Source organism: Choloepus didactylus, chromosome 2 (assembly GCF_015220235.1).
Source record: "Choloepus didactylus isolate mChoDid1 chromosome 2, mChoDid1.pri, whole genome shotgun sequence".
Classification (NCBI taxonomy): Eukaryota; Metazoa; Chordata; class Mammalia; order Pilosa; family Megalonychidae; genus Choloepus; species Choloepus didactylus.
The window spans coordinates 122,792,511-122,815,471 of record NC_051308.1 but is presented as its reverse complement, the minus strand read 5'-3'; the positions used below and the strand labels follow the sequence as shown (position 1 = coordinate 122,815,471).

The 22,961-nt window shown below is 44.0% G+C and overlaps 1 protein-coding gene across 1 annotated transcript; it reads left to right on the top strand.

Annotated features, from left to right (window-relative positions):
• The first annotated feature begins 6,664 nt into the window (after nucleotides 1-6,664).
• CD2 (CD2 molecule) lies at nucleotides 6,665-22,889 on the top strand. The gene is made up of 5 exons (XM_037826277.1): nucleotides 6,665-7,117; nucleotides 7,262-7,561; nucleotides 12,834-13,067; nucleotides 17,521-17,643; nucleotides 20,930-22,889. Exons 1-5 carry the CDS (start codon nucleotides 7,057-7,059, stop codon nucleotides 21,226-21,228), a joined length of 1,017 nt encoding a protein of 338 aa, XP_037682205.1. The 5' UTR covers nucleotides 6,665-7,056; the 3' UTR covers nucleotides 21,229-22,889.
• The last annotated feature ends 72 nt before the right edge of the window (nucleotides 22,890-22,961 follow it).

Here is a 22,961-nt window from a genome sequence, read left to right as displayed (position 1 = left end):
CCTGCCTCTCTCCTCTGCTGAACTGGAGCATGTGATCCCCAAGAACACTGAAGGTTTTCTGTGCCTGTACTTTTCTCCTGTGGGTTTCTCTGCCTGGGTTGTGTTTCATCCACTTTTTAACGAATGTACATCCTGTTTGTTTGTCTTTGAAGGACCAGTTCCAGCACCACCTCTCCCAGCCAGAACCCCTCTGGTCTCCAGTGAGTTGCATCTGAAACCATCTTGTGGCTCTTCTCACTGGTGCCATGGTTCCTGGGTGCCTGCTTTACATCCCTCATCGGTGTGAGGTCCCTGAGAGAGCCTGGTTTTTATTTGTAGTCCCTATCACCCCTTGCTCACAGGCAGCCACAGTTACAGATGGGGTATGGGGAGTTTGGAGCTGGGGTGGAATGGTAGGGTAAGAGGGGAGAACAAGAGAACCCCAAGCTCTGGTCAGATGGTGTCAGAATATGAGAACTACCGTAGTGACAGTAGAACTAACCGACACATCTGTAGTAGTAATGGAAAGAACACAGATTTTGAAATCGGAAAACCTGGGCTCATGTCCCAAGTCTCAGTAGACAATTTATTTAACTTCTTCCAGCCTTGCTCTCTTCATCGACAAAAATGCTTATGTCCCAAGGATATCATGTGGATGAAAGAACATTGTTTTTGAATGGAAAAAAATTGTAAACTGTATAAAACATTAGGCAAATGCAAACAATATGCCTATGCTAGCTTTTCTAGCCACCTACAATGAAATTAGCACGGGTGAAGTTCAGGTTGTGGCCAGAAGGTGGCAGCAGCAGGCAAGGACTTAACGCCACCCTGGCAGCTGCTGGAAGGGGATAGATGTACTGGCTTGCCCTGAGTTGACAGTTCTCTTTTCTGCCCTGCTCACCTGATGCTGAAGCTATAGAGACACCCCTCTCTCCTGGTTTGGGGTCTGATATGGTATAACCATGCCTCAGAAGCCTCCCCTTGAGTGATTTCCCCAGACATTTTTCATCACCGCCCTCACCACCACAATACTGCCACACTTTCCGGTGTACAGTACAGGTTTTTCACCAAGGACCTTTTAGCCCTCAGTGCGACCTTGTGAGCTACAGCTGGCAAGCAGGTTTATTCCCCTCTCCCCACCTCACCATGTTTACATATGATGAAACAGAGGCCCAAAAGAATGACTTTGAAGATTACACAGCTATCAAGTCGGAGAATGAGAATCCACATTTTACACCTGGGTCTTCTAGCTCATTTTCCATTACACCACCACTTCTGTCACCTGCTCTGTCCAGTTGTTCACACAACCAGCATTTATTCATTTGGCTCTTGCTGTTCGTTGGAGAGCTGTGTCGACTTCCAGCCAGTTCAACCCCTGTGGACCCCTCCCCGGGACCAAGCCTGCTTGCCGAGTCTCCCCCCTTGTCCTCCTCAGCTCCCGGGGCCTCAGCCTATTTTCCTCTACCCCTCTCATCCCCCGCCTCCTTAGTTTCCCAGGGCTCGGGTCCCCAAGCTGAGTGGCCGAACAGTGCTCTGTCTCCCAGTGTCCCCTGCGTTACCGCATCCTCGATCACAAGCTCACGGCCCGCTGATCTGATAGCCAAGCTATGCTGAGAAATAAGTAGGGGGAGGAGGGTTACAAAAATAAATAGCAGAGAAAAGTTAACAAATGCCTAAGAAATCGTATAAAGTTTCCTAGTCCTTGTTAGTCTAAAGCCCCTGACTTCTTGCTAGAAAGTATTCAAAAGCTCAGAGAGCCTCAAGCTTTCCTGGCTTATTTCTGAAGGTAAAGCTTACTGATTTTGTCCCCTCCTTTGTTTTCTTAAGAACATAGTGGCAAACAGGAAAGAAAGCTAATGTTCTTTGAGGGTCTCCTAAGGGCCAGGCACTATGCTAGATCCTGGGTTCTCATAATAACTCAGGATCTAAGTATTTGTCCTCTTCCACAAATGTGGGGACAGAATGGAAGACGTGAACTGACACGCCTAGATCTGTGTATTGAGTAAGTGCTGGGGCTGGGGCTGTTTGGCCCAAGGCTCTTTTCTGTGTAATCACATGATTATATAACTGGTGGCAGGCGATCACACACCCTTTCTCCTCTCAGAAGCATTTACCCGTTGGGGACTTCCAGCTGGTGACTCTCATCTCAGGAATCCAGGTTTCACACAGGAACTGTCGTCGTGGGTTGATTTTGCCCACTGTGCTGCGTGGGTGGCAAGCCCGAGAAGAAAAGAAAACTTAGTTTTTTGCCCTGGAGGAAGTAGTGCCTGGCAGAGGAGTAGGCTCTCAGAGACCGGCTTTCTTAATTGGAAAAAGGGCTCATCTCTCATTGTGGAAGGTGCACCGATGGCTGAGTATGTGAGAGTGTTTTTGTGAGAATACTCAGCACATTGCCTGGCAGACGTCTGACCCTAACAAAATGGCAACGGAATCTGACTCTGACGTGACCTCCCAGATAAAAGAAGCTGAACATCAGCAGTCTGAGCTGCAAACAGGCACGCAAGGGGCCTTTCTAGTAACCATGCAGCTAAAATGGATGTCTAATTTTAGTATAAAATGCTGCACCCTTGGCTCCTTTTTCGATTGTCCTCACCTGAGTTTGTGGGGCGCACAAGGAGGAGCTAGAGGGAGGGGAAGGATTTTGCAGAGGACGGCGAGTCTGGGCTTAGCAATTGCCTCAATTTAGGGGGCAAATGAGGTGCAGGAGGTTTTGGAGGAAAGCAGACCATGTCCTAGCATTTGGGGTGCAGGCTGGACAGGCGGGGATGAGGCTGCTGACCCAGCTGAGGGGGGCAAGCCCAGCTCAGAACCTTCTTGTGCCACAGGGCCCCTAATGAAACATGGAGAGGAGGCCAGATCCCTTTCTGAGTGTATTTCTGCTCTAAAATTTCATGATCCAAGAAATTCGGTTGGGTAAGAACTACAGAAACGGTTATCGTGATCTAGTGCTGCGCGAAGGACTGGTTCTGGCAAAGCAGTTGAGCCTGACATATGGCGAGGCCGGTGAGAGTCAGGGTGGTCACCATTTTACAAGTCAGGGAACAGGAACTGACCCTAAAGCAAGACTTGTGAGAACGTTTTCTTCTTCCTGCTCCCCTGCTTCTTAATCTCATCCCTCTAATCTGCTTCACTAGGAGTGTTAGTTTGGGTAAGAGAAAGGCTCATGAGACAATCCTCGGACTGGCGTGAGGGTGGCAAGGCAGAGACGAGAATGAGTCATAGACCAGATTTTTCCTGGAAACTCACACACTCACAGTCAGGGGCCACACCCACCCTCGTACTTGGAGTTTTTTACCTAAGTGGGGGTCCACTTAGAATTAAAATGACATTGAAAAGCAACACATGTTCAATTTAGAAATATTACAATATCAACAACAACAAGACAATAACCATTACCGCCCACTCGGGGATTACCACCTTGGTTGGACTCCTTCCAAAAGACACCTCACACACGTACAAGCACACACACTTGTTAAGAGACAAAAAAATGTGATTAACATATTGTGGGTTTTTTTTTTTTGTAACCTGCTTTTTTCACATCCTGGTTTGTCCATTTCATGATTTACTTACCCGATTTCCTTTTATTGAACATTTAAATTGACAATTTTTGACTTATAAACAATGCTACAGTGTATAAATTTATAGCCAAATCTTATGACGTCTCTATCATTATTTCCTTATGATTAAATCATAGTTGTGGATTTGTTAGGTCAAAATGTATATAAAATTTTTTTGAAACTCCTGATTCATATTGACAAATTGCCTGCATTTCTACTGGCCATATACAAGAACACCCTTTTCCGCAATCTTCAACACAGTATATTTTCATTTTTCAATGAAAAATGTGTTTCATTTGTGTTTAAATTTACATTTCTTCAATTATTAATAAATTGAGTATGTCTTCATAGACTTGTTCTATTGTCTTTCTTCTTTTGTGACTTCTTTCATGACCTTGACCCATTTTGATATCAAGACATCTTTTCTTTCTGTGATCATAAGAGAATTTTAATTTGAGGGATATATGACCTTTGTCATATCACATAAATAAATTTATCCCTGTTAGTACTTTATTTCAATGTTTTTTATGATCTTTTTTCATTAGAGAAGTTGTAGGTTTACAGTACAATCATGCATAAAAAGCAGAGTTCCCACATACCACTCTGTTATTAACACCTTGCATTATTTTGGTACATTAGTTACAATTCATGAAAGCACATTTTAAAAATTGCATTATTAATCATAGTCCATCATTTACAATAGGGTTCACTGTGTTGTACAGTCCTATGTCCTTTTTTTAAAATTTTTTATTCTAGTAACATATATACAACCTAAAATTTCCCCTTTTAATCACATTCAGATGCATAATTCACTGCTGTTAATTACATTCACAATGTGGTGCTACCATCACCACCATCCATTATCAAAGCTTTACAATCAGCCCACCTAGATGCTCTGGACAATTTAAGCATTAAATTTTCTTACATAAAAGTTTAAAAGTTTATGTAAGCAGATCTAGCAATCCTTTTCTTATTCATAGTTTCTCCTCTCCAAGCCACTCGCATCACGCTGTTTTGAATTAGATGTGAGAGGGACAGAATGAATATTTCAAAAAGAAGAACTGAAAGCTGCTTTCCACTTATTCCATGAGAGCTAAGAAGAGCTACAAGGCAAGTGGGAGGAAAGGGGAACAGCTTCCCTGAAAGCCAAGGCAGATTAAATGATGGCCGTTTCCATGTAGTCGAGGATGGATCTGGGAGACTGGAGGTGGACAATGGCTCGTGGGTCAACTGCTTAAAAGAAAGGAAGCTAGATGTTAATTGTTTCATCTGCATATGCTTTTAAAAACTGTATGTCTTAAGTTTTCTTTATTTAAAAATATAACAACAGTGCTTTTCATTACAAAAATAATGTGTTCAAACACCACAAAAGTTGATAAAGTAAAAAGTAAAAGTTTCCCTTCAGCTCCCTCACTATCCAAGCCTAAGAGCCAAGCACTGTTAAAAGTTCACCATGAATCTTTCCAGGCTTGTTTCCATCCCTACAAAAATAATATAAAATAATGTAACATAGCATAATATTTTAAAAGGGGTTATACTCTGTATGTTGTTTAGCAACTTGCTTTTTTCACATAATTTATCAAAGGTATCATTCTATGTCTGAGAAGTCCACTTCATTCTATTTTAACTATTATACAATATTTCATAAAACCGGTGCACCATAATTTAATTGTTTGCAAACTTTTGTTACCAAAAAATGCTACCACAAGCATCCTTGAACAGAAGTTTTGCTCATGTATGCAAACGTGTGTAGGATAGATTTCTCGAATTAAAATTACTAGGTAATATATATATATATATTTATTTATTTATTTATTTTAATTTAGCAAAAAGTGCCAAGTTCTGACCCCTCCCTGGAGCTATTGATTTACATTCACTCCAATATTGTTCTTGTTTTGCCCCATATTTTTGTCCATAATGTAAATTATCTTCTCTCATTTTGCCAATCTGATGATTTAAAAAAAAACGGTATTTTGGACTAATATATATATATATTATATATATCTATATATGAGGTTAAACTTCTTCTTACATGTTTATCATCTATTTATACTTCTATAAATTGTTCATATCCTTTACCCATTTTTAAAACTGCGTTCTTTTTCTTATGGATTGATAGGAAATATTTATATATCTTAGATAACAATTTTTCAAATAGATTGAAAATATTTTCTATCATGTCTTTTCATTTTGTTTACTAGATTTTTGCCTGTACATACATTTTAAATTTTCATGCCTATCTTTTCTTTATTAATTCTAGATAGTTAATTTTTTTGTAGAAAGACCTTCCATACTCAAAGATATTAAATGTATTTCTATATTTCTTTAGCACTCTTAGAGCTTTTTTTTTTCTTTAACATAAAAAACTTTAATCCAACTGTACTTTATTTTTAAGGATGATGGGAGTTAAGGATTCTCATGCAACAATGAGGTAAGTATTCTATTTAGGCTTCCTTTTACCCAATGGTAGACCTAATTTGACCTAATTTCATCTTCTGGGCAACTTTTTGAAAGAAAATACCCATATTTTACCTAAAGTTGAAAAAAAAAAAGCACACCTTTTAAGATTTTACTCACTGTATCCTAAAGAATTATAAAACTGGAAATTTACTTTGGAAATCTGTCATTGATGTCCAATGACTGGGTGTTATCTGTGCATCTTTCTCTGGGAACATCCATCTCTGCATCACCCTGTTTCTCTCCCTGTATCACAAATTTCCTTTCTCTCTGTCTCTCCCAGTCCCCTTTCACGTCTCTTTTTTTCTGTATCTATCCCTTTCTCTTAACTACTTGTAATATCAACCAATGTAACTGTTTTTAAATCATTTGTTCTTGTTGCTTAATAGTATTCCATAGTCTCTATGCTTCTTTGTTTGTTTTGGAAAAAGCTTTTATCTACCTAACTGTCAAATTACAACAGAGTTGTAAAATGTATACTGAAACATAAGATTTGGGGACTTCAACCATTTACATATGATGATCAAGTCATATTTATTTCCTTTTTATCACAAAAACAGTTTCAGAACATTAAAGCATCATAGGATACATACTTGTATTCTGCTATTCACTTACAGACATTTACCCATATTTCTTTGTGGTCTTGTTAGAGGCAACACAGCATGGTGGGTAGAAGAGGGGCTGAATGGTGGCATTTCCCCTCATTTACTAACAGGTGATCCTGGGAGATTTATTAGCCTCTCAGTTCCTCTTCTCTTTAGTGGGGATAATAAAACCCACTCAAGATTGTAGTGAAGATCACAACATGATAAGAAGACACTCACTGTACTTACAAACACACCTGCTTTAGCAAAGAAGCGCATCAGAAAAGTTGGTTTGCAGATTCTGTGTGTGTGTGTGTGTGTGTGTGTTCATACGCGCATGTGGGTTCTACACTCTACTGTAAAAGAACCTGAAAAGAGAGGCACGTGGTAAAGCTCGCAGGGCGTGGATTCCTTCAGTCCTGCTTCAAATCTTTTTGCAGGAAGGGCTTAGAATCACAGCCTGGAAACTAACTCCAAAGATGAACCTCCCATGTCAAATTTTAGCCAGCTACCTTCTGATTTTCAACTTTTCCACCAAAGGTAAGTTAGTGTGTGGGTCTCCCTCGTCACAGCTAAAAGCTTGTTTGGAGACTTTGTAATGAGTGGAAGAGTGGATGAGACTGCAGCCCCAGCCTTCCTGGGAAATGAATCGTAAGATCTCAGAAACTGTCTTGCTTTTTACAGGTGCATTCCCTGACAAGAATGGGGTCATCTGGGGGGCCCTGGACCATGACTTCTACCTGGACATTCCTGATTTTAAAGCAAATCATTCGATAAGTGATATACAGTGGAAAATTGGAACTACCAGGATTGCACGATTCACAAAAAGCAAGGCAACTAGCATGGAGACATATGAGGTCTTCTCGAATGGAACTCTGAAAATTAAAAATCTGATGAGAAATTACAGCAATACCTACAGGGTAAATGTATATGATCAGAAAGGAAAAAACATGTTGGAAAAAGCATTCGAGTTGAAGATTCTAGGTAAGTCTTTGTTTCCTAAATTCCTCCATTTCAGCATGAGTCCTATTTAGCAAGTTGGTTAATAGCATTTATGGAATGTCCCCAGTACTTTCCTTGGCCTCCTGGAGAGCTGTAAGGGAAATCTAATGTCTGTCCCCTGTCCAGTGGGGACTGCAGGCTGGTGGGGGAGATGGAGACCACTCATGTGGAAATAAATAGTTGACAGACGAAGCAAGTCCATCTGCCTAAAACTCTCCAGGTGCTTAAGGGGCTGTGAGGCTGGTTGGAGAATATGGATTAAGGTGGCTTTAATCAGAAGGAGGAGAACAAGTGGCCAGAGAAAAAAGGTGGCCATCCCATGTGGGTGATGAAGGGCCAAGCAGCTAGGGGTGTGGGGAAGGGAAGGAGAGGCTGGTTGGAGACAGGAAGTCTTTCAGATGGAAAATTTCAAGCCAGGGTGCCCTAAAGGAGTAGTTATGTGATAGGAGAGGTCTAGAAATAATGACTTTGAGGATGAGCAGCCCTTGTTTCTGTCTGCCCAGCATCAAAGTGGGTTGAAGGTGGACAGAGATTTTTGCTGATATGTGTAAAAAACTTCACAGGGTGTGCCTTTGTATATTTGTGTATTGGGAGGGCAGGAGTAGTTATTGTAGATGAGGGTAAGAACACCAGCCAAGAAGCTGCCCCTATAATCCAGGTGGAGTGAGAAGGGGCTGGTTGGTGATTCTTAACCATGTTGTACATCAGAATCAACTGGAAAGCTGTTAAAAGTTACCAGCATCCAGGCCCAACCAGAGTCCAGTGAAATCAGAATTTCTCATTGTGCAGCCTGGGACCATGGTCTAAAATCTCCCTCTAGTAAGCAACCAAAGTTGTCAACCACTGGCTGAGACTTTACCTTTTGGTGCCTGTAAAATGAGGAAGTGTGAACACACTGCACGTTGTATATGGAAAAAGATGGGCAAGATGCTTTGGGTGATGGACCAACAAAAGAGAGAGAGGAATTGAAATGATATTGAGGCTGAAAGTCCAGGGGACACTGGGTAGGGAGCGATAAGGGGGAATGAGAAGATGACAACCACACTTGGCTTGGAGAGGAACAGGAATCCAGCAAGAGCAGAGACCTGTGGTCAGTGAGCAAAGAAACATTTCTGTGCTTCACACAGGAAATGCCACCAGAGGCAGGGGCCCCTCCTCTTCTCTAGGGTCAACCTCGCAGGCCTGGACTCACCATGGGGACTTGGCAGCAGCCCCACTCCAACAATCCCAGAGATTTTCAGGGCCCCAGCATAGGGCAGCATTGGACACCCCAGTCCTGTGCCCTTGAATGGAGAATACATTCTAGAAATGGGGTGGGGCTGGAGCCAGAAGGGGCTTCTGATCATGGAGTCTGGGAACCACAGATCCCATGTCTCCAGGTAGTATGGGTTCAAGTGTCCTCTTCCAAACATCAGCCATTTGCAGGTGCTATCCAGTTCATGTCTCATTTCATAGTATAGTGATAATAATGGCTACCATTCACTGATGCCGCTCTATGTCAGGGGCTTCACATACATGATCTTATTTAAAGCTCAATGACAACCCTGAGAAGTAGTTGTTATTATCCATTTATTATGGATAAGGAAGCAGAGACCCAGACAGAAGTGACTTGTCCAAGATCTCATAACTTGATGGGACCAAAGCTAGGATTCAAACCCAGGGCCCCTGTTGACAAGGATGAGGATATATACACATTTTTAGTAACTTCATTGAGATAGAATTCACACGTCACACAATTACTCAAAGTGAACAATTCAGTGGTTTTTAGTATGTTCACAGAGTTGTGCAAACATCATCACAATCAATTTTAGAATAGTTTCATTACCCCAAAAAGAAACACCACATCCCTTAACCAAAGGACAGTGACCTTTCCATGATGTAGCAGCCACCTCGCTGTTATGTGTGTGCGTGTGCGTGCATGCGCGCACACACACACACACACGTGAATATCACTCAGCATCTTAGCTCAATTTGTGGTTCTGTCGCCATTACTTGCTTATGGGCTTGAGCAAATTCTTTATCTGCTCTGAGTCTGGTTTTCAAACAATAAATAAATAAATAAATAACTTCAAAAGATTAAAGCCTTTAATGAGACAATGTATGTAAATGTGCCCTGCAGTGCCTGGGGTATAATACACGCCTGCTTCAAGAGAGTGCCCTCCCCACCTTTTGTTTCTCCATGCTTCTGGCTTTAGTCATGGTGCCGGTGCCTGTTAATGAGGGGGCTTCATAGTCGCTGGCTGAAGAGGCCTTGGAGGGCAACTTACATGCAGATGTCAGTAGTGAAGGCCGTACTTCTAGCCAGAATTAAACTGTTCTCATCTATGAGAAGGCCTTACCCAACTGCTCCCTCTTGAGCCAGCCATGCCACTTCTCGGAAGCCACCCTACAGGGAGGATATGAACAAAGATATGACTGCATGAGGTTGTTCCTCACTGCATTGTTTATAGTAGTAAAATACTGAAAAGGATTTAAAAGTCCCCAACAGTTAGGGGCTTATTAATTAAATTAAGAATGCATTATATTAAAACATGGTGGAGGTGCATCTTTATGAAAGATGCTTAAAGAACATAAAGGAAAAGAAGTTTATAATTTATCAGTAAGGGAAAAAAGGCAGGCAAAAAAATCATGGTCCAATTTGTTGCTATTGTTTTAAGTATTAAGTACATGTGTTCAGTTGCATATTAAAAATCAGGTAAAGATATACATCAAAATATTAATAATTATTGACTCACTAGTGGAATTTCAGATGATGTTTAATCTTCCTGAAATTTTTAAAATATTTTAATCAATTTTTGCAATGATTGGATGTTACTGTCATAAAAAGAAGAAAGAAAATTTCCATTTTGAAAGCAGGCACCCACTTGCTACCCAACCCCTAGACTATGCACTGATCCTGGCTTGTAGGCTGGTATTTCTCCATTTTCTTCATTCTGGGTCACACAGAATCCTGGGATGAGAAGAACACTTAGTTTTTGCAGGCTTGGGTATTGGGACTGAAATGAAATTTGACTGGGAAAATTCCTGGGGAAGGTATTATTAACTGGGTGCTGGGGAGGGAAAGAATCAATGAAGAATTAAGGTGTCAATCCATATAATAAATGGAGAGAAAATGAGAAAGAAAGGTAGCAAGGCAGGGGAAAGAGAGTGGGGTAAAGGATCAGAAGAAGAACAGAAGAGAAGAAAAAGAAGGAGGAGAGGAGAGTCTGGCAAGAAAGAGGGAGAAGAAAGAGAAAGTAAGCTTTATGACCTCTGGTTTCTGGAGCAGGAGGATTCTCTGAGCTGGCTGGGCTGGGGCTGACCAGCAAGGGTGGCTGGGGCCTGGGAAGGGACCTACCCATGAAGCTGTCAGTCTTGCATTTACCGTTTTAGAATGACTCCACCAGTAGTGTCCAAGGGTGATCTTGTAGTGGGCATTTAAAACAGAAACTCCCATGGAGCGGACATCAGAATTTCAAACCCACTTAAGTTTCAGATCCAACCAGGGCCTGTGTGCCAGGCATTAAAGCTAGATTTTCCACATGCATTTAATTAACTCATTTACTCCTCACTCACCACCATAGGAGGGAGATATTAGCACAGCCATTTTGTGGATGAAGACATTAAGGCCTTAAATGAGCTGCCTAAGGTCTCACGACAAGGAAGTGGTGGAGCTAGGGTTTGAACTTGGCCCGTCTCGGGCCAAGGCCAGGGCCTTTTGCTTTTATGATGCAGCCTTTAAATATTATCATGTCAGACAACAAGAGGCGAGGAGTTTATGGTTATGAATATAAGAACTGCCACCATTAAGATCAGTACCTAATGATTTGCCACACATGGATCCTTTTTTGACTGTCACAGAATGTTTTTCTTAACCTTTTCTTAAAGACGAGGCCCAGAGAGGTAGAGTGAGGAGCTATGCAGCTTTGGGCTAAGAAAGTACAGAACCTGGTCTCCTGATTCTCGGTGCCCTTTCCCTCCAGAGCCATGAGCTCCTCCTTGGAGCACCCCCATATTCAAGCACCACTTGACCCTCTGGTCCCAGGACCTTGGAGGGGTGGGAGCTCTGCCTCCTTCTCATTCATGACTAAGGTCCCAGACCCCATGTATTGTGACTTCTCTGGGGCAGGGTTCCAGGCTGCTCATGAAGCATTGCCTCCCTCAAGTTTCTGAGGCAGGTGGGGATCAAGACATGATGACTGTTCTAGTTTGCTCATGCTACCATTATGCAAAATACCAGAAATGGATTGGCTTTTATAAAGGGGGTTTATTTGGTTACAAATTTACAGTCTGAAGGCCATGAAAATGTCCAAATTAAGGCATCAACACTAGTATACTTTCACCAAAGGAAGGCTCATGGTGTCCAGAAAACCTATGTTATCTGGGAAGTCACATGGCTGGTGTCTGCTGATCCCGGGTTTTGTTCCAGCTCCTCTCTCAGCTCCAGTGCATTCTTGGTTCCTTCTCCCAGGATGTTCCTCTCTAAGTGACTGGGGGTCCTGTCTTATCATATCCTGGGGGATATTCTGGGCTAGTATGTCCAAGGCGCCAGTTTTCAAAGGCCATCTTCAAAATTTCCCTCTCAGCTGCTCTCCAAAATGTCTCTCTCAGCTGCTCTGAGGTCCTTCCATTTGTGAGCTCATTTATAGGACTCCAGTGATTAAATGAAGACCCACCCTGAATGGACAGGGTCCACATCTCCACGGAAATAATTTTATCAAATGGTTCACCCACAGTTGATTGAGTCATGTCTCCATGGAAACAATCAAAGGATTCCAACCTAATCAACACTAATACATACATCTGCCCCCATAAAATTGCATTAAAGAACATGGCGTTTTGTGGGATATAATGCCAAACTGGCACAGCAACCCTCTTATTCTTATGACTGAATGTGGACTCGTAAGAGTGTGCTCCTATCCTGATCTATTATTTATTAACCTCCCAGAGCATTGGGCATTTCATCAAAAACGGGAAGAAAAACATCAGCCTCTCATTTTGTTAGGATTAAATGATATGTATGTGTAAATGTTTTAAGCTATAAAACAGTGCATAAATGTAAGATATTCTTTTTTATAGATAGACACATTGATGAACTTTACAAGAAAAAAAAATTTGTTCTGAAAGAAAATAAAAATTATTTTCAAAACTAACTAGGGGGCTTTGAAATTGTTGCCTGGTCCCAAACTCATTCCATTTCCCCCTCCATAAATAGGTAGGTCTGGTAGAATAAAAAAATGACCTAATGTGAATTGGATCTTTATTTTCTTCTCAGAGGCAGTCTCAAAACCAGTGATCTCCTGGAACTGTAGCAACAAATCCCTGACCTGTGAGGTAATAAAAGGATCTGAAATTGAATTAAAACTGTATAAAAATAAGAAAAAACTCAAAGACATTCTTCAGAAGGTCATCACATACAACTGGATCCCCAGCTCAAATCTGTCATTCAAGTGCACAGCAAGTAACAAAGTCAGCGAGGAAACCAGTGTGGTGGACATCAGGTGTTCAGGTGCGTGCCCAGCATCCGATCAGAACATCCCAAATGCATGTCACAAACACAGCCTTCCAGGCTCAGGGCAGAGGTGTCTTGGGCTGTGAGGCAGCCTTGGCTCATGAGAAGTGAAAGCATGCCTTTTCCTCCAAGAAACTTGCAAGGGGAGCCTTCAAGGAGGTGGTTCTCTATCTTGGGAGTCATCCCACAGAGCACAACTTAACCTTAGGCAATAAAAAAAATCCTCTTCAGGGAGAAAGCATTGCAGAATTGATGAGGTAGAAGGGGCTGTAGAGGTTCTCTCATCCAAACCCCATTTCCCATAGAGAGGTCTTTTAGCTAGTTAGTGACTGTGATTTTGACTCCCAAGGTATGACGGAGAGGTGAACAAAAAACGATGCCTTTTTTGAATGGGAGATTGTCAGCAACTCATATCAGGAATAAGAGCTAAGCTGTAAAAACCCTGGGAGTTAGGTGGGTGGAGGTAAGGAGAACTCCAGGTCAGAGAGGTTGTCTACACAGTGAGGCCATCCTCCTCCATCACAGAGCAGGACAACCCAACATTTGGACTAGCACCAACACGTCCTGAAATTCCAGAAGTCTCAGTCCCTCTCCAGAGTCTCAGCTTGACATACCCTCCAGAAGAAATTTTTGAGAAGCAGCCTGCTAGGGTGTTCATCCTCTGACCTAGGAGCCAGAGGCCTGAATTCTAGTTTGAGTCTCTGCAAATTTAGCTGGATGACTTTGACAGAGTTCCTTCCTTCTGAGTTTTGGCCTCCTGATCCACCAAAAGGGTGAACTACGTGATCCCCAAGAACCTACTCATCTGATATTCAGTGATTTTCTTTCCAGTTCTGTCTGGTTAACCTCCTTGAAGGGAAATAGAACACACACACACACACACACACACACACACACACACAAACACAAAACAGTTACTTGGCCACTGGCCCTGAATTGCTACAGTGGCCAGTGGCTTCTCAGTAACCTTAGAAATAGCCCTGAGCTAGTGTGTAGTCAGGGGAAAGTCTTTTACAGAAGAATCATGCAGGAAGCAGAGAGGATGGCTTTGTTAGAAGGCACTTTGTATTAGGTATCTGTCACCACACGGAGTGGCTTTAAACAACAAGCATTTACTATCTCATAGTTTCTATGTGTCATGAATCTTGGAGTGACTTAGCTGGGTGGTTCTGCCTCCAAGTCTCTTTCAGGGCGGCAGACAAGATATTGGCAGGGACTGCAGTCGTGCCAAGGCTGTATTGGGGGAGGATCCACTTCTCAGCTCTCTTGGGGGCCTCTCCATCAAGCTGCCTCACAAGGCAGCTAGCTTCCCTCAGAGAAGATAGAAGAGAAAGCACCAGTCTTTTTATTACTTAAACTCAGACATGATATGCTACCACTTCCAACTCTGTTCTATTTGTTAGAAGCAAGTCAGTCAGTCCAGCCCATATTCAACTGTAGGGGATTACCCAAAGGCATGAGTACCAGTAAGCAGGGATCACTGGGGACCCTCTTAAAAGCTGCCATCCACACACTTATACCACTGTCACTTAATCCCCTCATTTTACCCACCAGCCATCTCCCTACTGTGGAGACACGGAAGTTTCCCTGGCTTGATAAGTTATACAGGGAGGCCGCCTCATAAAAGGTTGTGAGAAGGCCGAGATTTTGTGTGCCTGAAGGCAGGCAACTTAGATAAGAATAAGGATGCTGGGCTACTTCCGCGCGATCCTATCTCCCACCCAGGGCCAAAGAGATTGTCCCTTATGTTTACTGTCTTGTCCTTGTACACACACACCGTCATGTCCTCCTGACTTTAGAAAAAATGCACCGTCCCTGAGATACCTGAAAACAGTCACATAGGAAACTACCTTGTATGCTATAAAAACCTGTGGGAATGAGTAGAATAAAGTTTTTTTTGCAGGAACACAGAGGTGGAGCTGGCTCCCTTCTTTCACACCCTATGTACCCCCATCACGAAGGCACAGTGAGTGAAGTGGTCCTGCCTTGACTTCACACCCCTTTCCCTCTTTCCCGTGTTCTGTAGGCCCTTGATTAGAGTTGCCTGATTCAGCAAATAAAAACATAGTATAAGTATGTTCCACATCTTCCATGAGACATACTTATACTAAAAATTATTCATTGTTTATCTGACATTCAATTTTAACTGGGCATCCCATATTTTATCTGGCAACCCTACTCTTTTCTGTTTGTTTGTTTTATTTAATTTTATTTATTGTTTTTTTGTTATTGTTATTTTTGTTATAGAAACCTACTCTCAGTGTTCATTTTAACTAAATCCCACCAGTATAAAAATGTGTAGGTGTTAGAGAGGGAGAATGGGCAGGCCTCAGGAGAAGCTAAGGTTCCAAGGCTCAGACATTCATATCACTTACTCTACGGTGTAAGTATACTGTACACCGCAGAGTAAGTACTCTACACTGTAAGTACTTACTTTACACTGTACATACTTAAGTACACTCTATGGTATAGAGTAAGTATGGTGTAGAGTAAGTGTACTCCACACTGTAGAGTAAATATGGTGTAGAGTGGCCCAGGGAAGGGCCACTAAAGAGATAAGAGGAGTCCCTGGGGGAGGACTGGGGAAGGGGAGATGCTCTTGAAGACCCTAAAAGGAATCAGAACACTTCTTCCTAAATGGCCAAGGCAGACAGGAGCAATGAATGCTCAGACTCTAATGATTTGGCCCAGATTAGGTACGTGCTTAAAGCCCAAGTCCTAGGAGCAAGGAGCAGGTTTGCACACACAGAAGTAGTACTCCATCACATAAACTTAAGGATGCATTATCTCCACAAGGAAGAGGAAGTGGAGGAAGGACGCATAGTTGGATTTAGAGAACGCGAAGACATATTTTTGAATGACAGAGCCACAACTGCCTCTGAGTTAAGCACCATGAAGTGCTCACAAGGACAAACCTGAGAACAGACTTTGTAGGGTGTTGCCTAAGTGTGTAGCGGCCCTGCCAGTGGAGTCCAAGAGAAGAGCTGGGGCTGCATGGCTGTAACTACATGCTCCCCAACTTATTCCCAGTCCCTCCCTGTCCCACCCTGGGCCAAATCTGGGGAGTTCTCAGCTCAGCATGAGATGAGTCCATCAGCTGCCCCTCTTCCTCCAAGCCAGTGGAGCCTAAAAGACCCCAAATCTTTTCTTGACCTAGTCTTCCCAGGTTTAGGATTATGCCTGCTACTATAACAGAAGCCTCATTATCCATAGAGCATAGAGAAGTTGTGAAACTGGCAGACAAAGAATGAGTCAAGAAAGCCAATGACTAACAAACCACTGCAACTTGAAGAGCTGTTAAGTTTGGTTTTTCACCCTCTGGCTTGGGGCCCATCTATGCTCTGTGTATGACAGTACCTTCCTAGGAATGTTTGGCTGAAGAACTTGTTTGTCTTGTGATTCTGAGGCTAAGCTCCAGTTTGTTCTCTATATGTACCAATCCCTGACCCCTAGCTGCTGCCTGTCTAACTTCTGTTTCACAAAGTGTGGACAACCCAACCCTCCTCCTGGGGAACAGACTACAGTAACACCAGTGCAGAGTCCTAAGAGCAGGACTTCACACTTGCGTGCTTTTTTACAGTTTACAAAGCATATTCACATCCATTATTGGATTGACTCTCAACAGCCACCTTGTAATGTAGGTTTCATTATCTTCATTTTACAAAGAAGGAAATGGGCTCAGAGAGGTGGAGTAAATTGCCAAAGGTTACACAGCTCTTGCTTCAAAGAGCCCGGGCTCAAACTCATTTCTCTTAATACCTAAGTCATCATTTTTCTCTTTGCATTACAGCAACTGAAGGTCTGGGAGCTGACGTTCAGATCCTTGTGCAGTTGCTTACTCACTGTGTGTCTGATTTTCTCTCATCAGGCCAAGGTCAATCTGGGAGGGGGGGTGCTAGCTGTGAAGTCAGAGGGCTGGGCTGGACAAGTGATGTATTTATCCTGAGTGTTTGGAAGCTGATTGATCAAGAGGGTGAGAAAAGTAACAGTGGAGGACGGCAACCAAAGAGATGAGAGCTGAACGAACAGTACAGAAACAGAAATGAAGGGGCTGTTTAGAGGGATCGAGAGGGCACTGTCATGGTGAGTCTTGAGCAACTCATCCTACCCTGTTGGCATCCTCTGTGCAACTAGAGGCTACACTAGATTGTCTCTGGACTCCTTCTTAGATCTAAAATTCTGTGATGCTCTCCTTGATGGGAGCGATGGACAGCACATTGGCACATGAAGAATCAGGCATTTCTAGTCCGGAAGAACAGTTCCTGAAGGAGCCTTCTGAGGGGATTGACACAACTCATGACCCTCCATGAGTTTGGCCCTTTGTGGGGTTGAAAAGCCCCATCAAGCTCTTTCATCTGCTCAGTCCAAGAGGAATGGGGCTGTGGGCAGAGCAATCAGATGACCACTGTGCACAGGACCCCTCCTCACCATCTCACTTCTCTTCTTGCAGAGAAAGGTCTGACTATCTACCACATCATCAGCATTTGTGGAGGAGGCTTCATCTTGATTCTCTGTGTGGCACTGCTCATTTTCTGCATCAACAACAGGAAAAAACAGAACCGTCGGAGAAATGGTAAGTTCCTCCTCTTTTGTCCCACCACAGACTCAGGCAAAATCCCATCAGAAACATCATGGTGATGACACCTTGGGTCTAGAAAGAGAATAATGGAGGTGGGTAGTTTCAGAATGTCAGGGCTGTATCCAGTGGCTCTAGTTTGTTCCATTTTGAGGTTGGCTTGCTTTTGAAAAACAAATTCTTCGTGGTGATAATTAAGGAGCTTTCAGAAGCTGAATCCATGTTGGCCCCATTGGAATCTACCACCTACCTGACACCAACCTTGGTTAAAGCTGTGTGTACATACTTTGAATGAGCCAAACATTTTTACATGGGTAGAAAGATTAGCTTCAATACATCATTTCTATGAACAAACATTCGTGTCCTTCCTGAGGGCATGGTCCAAAGCGTGTTCAGGACCAAGCTCCTAGGAAGACAGGTAAAATCATTTCAGGGTATCACACACTCACAGGAAGTCTGCTGTTCTACAACAGCATGGTTATGCCTCCCTTTCCAATGTTCTGGTTTAGGGGAAATATCTTAAGGCTGGGAGTGTTTTTTCCTTGTATTGGGCCAATTGGACAACCCATTAAGAATGAAAAGACCATGCTTATAAGTGGGGATCAGGCTCAGGGAGCATCCGGGCCACCCAAAGCAATGTGTTCAGAGAATGTCAAACTCGGGTCTTGTACAGGCCTTGGAATGGGGGCCTGGGGACACTATCCAGCAGGCAAGCCCAGCAGAGAGAAGTCAGACCCACAGTGGTAGGATCTGCCTCTAGCTTGGCAGGCCCCTTGGATTCTTTGCAATCTGCATATTCACAGCTGGGCTGGGTCCCCTCATTCCCCTGTCCCTCCCTAAAGTGACCCCAGCATGCCCAGGCCTTTGAGCCCCACTCCTTTGAGATTTGGCTTTCTTGCTTCAGACTTCTTTACGAAGCTCTCCTTCAGTCACCCCTTCAGGCCCCTGCCCCTCAACCTCGTGTTCCACCCCACCATTGCCCACAGCATGGCCCCTGAGACATGTTTCTAAACTTAGTGCCTGCGGTTCCCACCACCACCCTTCATGCATAGTGATGTAGAATTGTTGGCTGAGCCCCAGAGGCACCTGTGGCTTCCTCACCTCTGTACCCTGCTCTGCCCCTCGCCTTCCCACAGCCAAGGCCCTTCCTCCATCACCTAATGGTCAAAACCATGTATTCTTCTGAGGTGCACCGCACCTACTACTTCATGACAAGGCAATCTCTGCTCTCCCAAGCTGCAAGGACCAACACTATGATTAGCTCATGTTGACAAAGCAGTCACTTGGGCCTAATATCTATGCTTTATATTAATTATCTCATCCAATCTTCACAGCAATCTCACGAGACACATAATATTAATACAAATGAGGAAATTTAAGCTCAGTGAGTTTAAATTATTTGTCTCAAATCCTATGGTTGGTAGGTTGAATCCCAACTAAGGTAAGGAAAGCAAGGTACCCAGGGCACAAAATTTAAGGAGGTACTCATTCTTGGGCCTGATCCTGCACTTAGATGACCCTGAGAGTGAGTGTTTCCTTAAATTTTGTACCCTGGGTACCTTGCTTGCTTAGTCCTGCCCTGGACTGAGTAGCCAAGAGGTTCAGATAAGGGAGAAGGACGATGAGCCTAGAGGATTTCCTTGTTGCAGGTGGTTAGATGGTTAGGTCGCGGCTGAAGTTGCTGGTGTGGGCATGCTTGGACACAGCTGTAGGGACCTATGTAGAGAGAGAGGACACACAGTTCTATTCTGAGCAAATTGTCCAAAGCCATAGCTAACCTTGACCTTCCGACCCCTCCTAAAGTCTTGGCCACTTGACCACACCACACTGCTCCTTGGATCTCATGGCTCTTTGTCTGCACTCCCTGGTTGTTCTGGGCTCTAACAGGAGATGACATTGTGATTGCAGTCCTGCTTCAACTTGCTTACTTGATCTCAGGCTTCCTGAGGAAAGTGTTTGTGTCCAAGTCATCCTTGCCCCTCAACACACTACCTGGCACCTTGAGGGTGGGGAATAAATGTTGGAAGAACAAATGGAAAAAATGGTGGATGAACCATTTTGTAAACAAACGGCCAGCCCAGGCTTGTCATATGGGAAGGAAAGGATGACTTCCACTACCCCACAGCCGGGAACTGGGCTGGAGGATCGAAGTCTTCTCCAAGTCCTTCCGGGCATGACCTCAGTTACTCAGGACGCCAAAGATGACAGAGAGAATGTGCTTTCACCTTTTTGTGCCCTTTTCTTGTCATGCCTAGAGCACATAGCCACTCACAGCTCAAAACCACATTGCCTGACTTGAGCCTTAGCATTCAAAGCAGCCTAATGCTTGAATTTCTAGGAGTAAGAGAAGACAGGTTGGATTGGCATCGTTACCCAGGCATTGCAGTCATGCTTAGAGACAGACTGTGTTTCCTAAGCCACACATGCCTATAAAGATGTAAGAGATCATTAATTTACCCCAGGGAGAAGTTCCTTTTCCTATCTCCCTCAGGAGCAAGGATGGCCCTGGGCTGAGGGACTAGAATACCGAACTTGTAGCCTAAAGGAGGCCACAGGGGGCAAGTGGGGCCCTCCAGGGCTAGAGCAGCTGAGCATCCTCACAAATTCCCTGCGTGATTTTTAGAAAGCAGAGGAAAAAACTGCATTACTATTAGTGATGGGCCTCTGTCTTCATGGACTTAAGTCACATGAAGCAGAAAATTCAGGGGGGGCTGAGGAGAGGAGGACTTCTTTCCCTCCTAAGCTAAAGCGGATGGAGCTTGCTTATAAATTTCTGAGCAGCAAGTAAATTTCTGAGGTTTAAAATGCCCTTTGCAAATATGCCAATCCTCACTAGAATGTGGGTTACTTTACAGCAGAATTTGGTGAAAGGCAGATGTAACATAGAAACCCATTTGAAGGGACGTAGTCAATGTCCTGTTATAAGGGGCTCTAACCACGAGGTGCTCACTCTCAGGGCTTGGTCCCTAGGACAGCAGGGGGGCAGGTGTCTGGGGTGAGTGCTCACTCTGTTCTCGGGAGACCCAGGTACAAAGCCCCCCACCCATGTCTCCTTGCTCTGGTTCCTTCGTGTTCTGAAGCCTGGGATCTCGCTCTACTTTAATGGTGAACATTTCTGTCTCCCCCATAAGAACCAGCATTCTGAGAGGGTAAGGCAGCCTCTGCTTCCTCCTCGAATCCCCCAAAGCAGCTTTCAGGATGCCTCTATACAGGAGGTACTCGATAAATGTTTACAATGATCACATCTTGCGAAGGTGACTTCTTCAGAGGTTTTATTTTGCAGCTGAAGAGCTGGAGATACGAGCCCACAAAATAACTGCCGATGAAAGGGGTCGGAGACCCCTACAAACTCCAGGATCAACCCCTCAAAAGCCAGCAGCTTCCCAACCTCCCGCACCACCTGGCCATCGTTCCCAAGCACCTGGCCATCGTCCAGTGCCTCCTGGCCCCCGTGCCCAGCACCAGCAGCAGAAGAGGCTGCAACCTCCTTTGGGCCCACAGGTTCCCCAGCAGAAGGGCCCTCCTCTCCCGAGACCTCGTGTGCAACAGAAACCTCCCTGCGGAGCCGAAGAAAGCTCATAATTTTGTCGTCTGAAACAGGTGGCCCCTTCCTTTAATTATGAAGAGGTAGAGACCACCGTTTCCTATAAAAAGCACTGCGGAATTTCTCCACTCAGAGTGTGCACGCCTGCCCTACGTCAAGTGATCCCCATGTGTTGAGCATCCTGGCTCCAGAGGCTCCAGGGCCACAGCTACATCTAAACCTTCTGTCTCACCATGTGGTCTAACATCTGGAGTCGCTGGCCTCTCCACAGATCTCCATCACGCCAGGAAGGGAAGAACAATTAAAGAGCAATTGTTAGGATGCTGGGTGACCGAGCCTGAAAATCCTGGAGATATTTTGTCTCTGTCTCAGATCATCTGCAGAGTTGAGCAGGCAAGTGTTGCTGTGCCTCTGTCTAAAAGCAACCTATCTGCTTGAGAGACTCATGGTTTCATATGCACTCTGGTGGATGCCTGCCCACTGTTCTGCAAGTAGAAGTGAAATAAAAGTGTTGACTTGCCTCCCCCAGTGTCTGTTCATTGTAGAAAGGAGCCCAGCATCGAGGAGAGGAAGCTGCTGATTGATAAGGAAGCTGGTTGGCGTGACAGCAGGATCAAATTTGGTCAACCCAGTTTACCTGGGCCACTTTAATCCCCCTCAGAATAACCAGAACATGCTCCCCAGGTCTCAGCTGCAAAGCCTGGCCCAACAACCTCTTTGTATATTTGTATAATTGACTTGAAACCTCTGTGCACAAAGTTCAACAAGGGGCACCAGAAAATTTAATCGTTAAGGTCTCACTTCCTTGACATGGTCACAATGATCCATGCAGTCACCCCTGAAAAGAGGGGAATCCACAAATACTGCAGAAGCCATGAGCTCATCAGTCAACATACAAAAGGGTAGGCTAAGAGAGAACTCAGTTGAATCAAATCCTAAGTGTCTTAAAGCACCATTATTAAAAGGTCAGACCCCATCTCCAGCTAGCTGTCATGCTAGCTGTACTTTGGGGAAGCAGGGAGACAAAAAGAGTTTTCAGTTAAAGTTCTAAAACAATAGGCAGTGAGAAGGCACCTGCTTTGAAAGGTTGGTATCATGTTTGTGGTCCCGTCAGCCCGCCTTCTCCTTGACTTCTTGACTTGTTAAAACTTGTTAAGCTCTGACAGGAAACGCTGAGGTCTAAACCACAAACATTAAGTATATTCAGGACTTCCTGTGAGAGCTCACTGAAGGTTGAACTGCTTTTTCCTCTGAACCTCAGCATCTATTGTTTTAGCACCCAGAGTTAATTATTAAGGACAATAATGAATGAAACTCCATAGCCTCCTGAAATTCAAATACACAAATCCATCCAGGTAACAATCATTGCAGGAGGAGAGTTGAGGGTCTTAGCGCTGCCCCCTCCTCATTCCTCATTGCAATCTGGAGCCATTCCATCGGCTGTCCTGCCAGAATCGCTCATATCCCACTCCCTTCATGAAGCCTTTTCTGACCGTTTTAGCCACCCTGGGCTCTGCCTTTGTCTTGAAATCCCAAATGGTCCAGAACATATATTGTCTGTAACTATTCAATCCGTCATCATTCACTCATTCAACAAACATCTACTGAACCTCTATTATGTTGGCACTAGGAACACATAGGTGAAGCTCACAATGTAGTGGGGGAGGCAGACTAACCATAGGACAAATGTGAAAGTGTGATCAGTATAGGACAGAGGCCCAGGGGAAGGACCTCAAATCCAGACTGAGTAGGTGGTTCTAGGAAAAACACA

Excerpts from the sequence above, each read along its gene's own strand:
- CD2 (XM_037826277.1), top strand. The coding sequence starts at position 7,057 with ATGAACCTCCCATGTCAAATTTTAGCCAGCTACCTTCTGATTTTCAAC. Across the intron at positions 7,562-12,833 it reads ATTCGAGTTGAAGATTCTAG|AGGCAGTCTCAAAACCAGTG; the intron begins GTAAGTCTTTGT and ends TTTTCTTCTCAG. Across the intron at positions 13,068-17,520 it reads GGTGGACATCAGGTGTTCAG|AGAAAGGTCTGACTATCTAC; the intron begins GTGCGTGCCCAG and ends CTCTTCTTGCAG.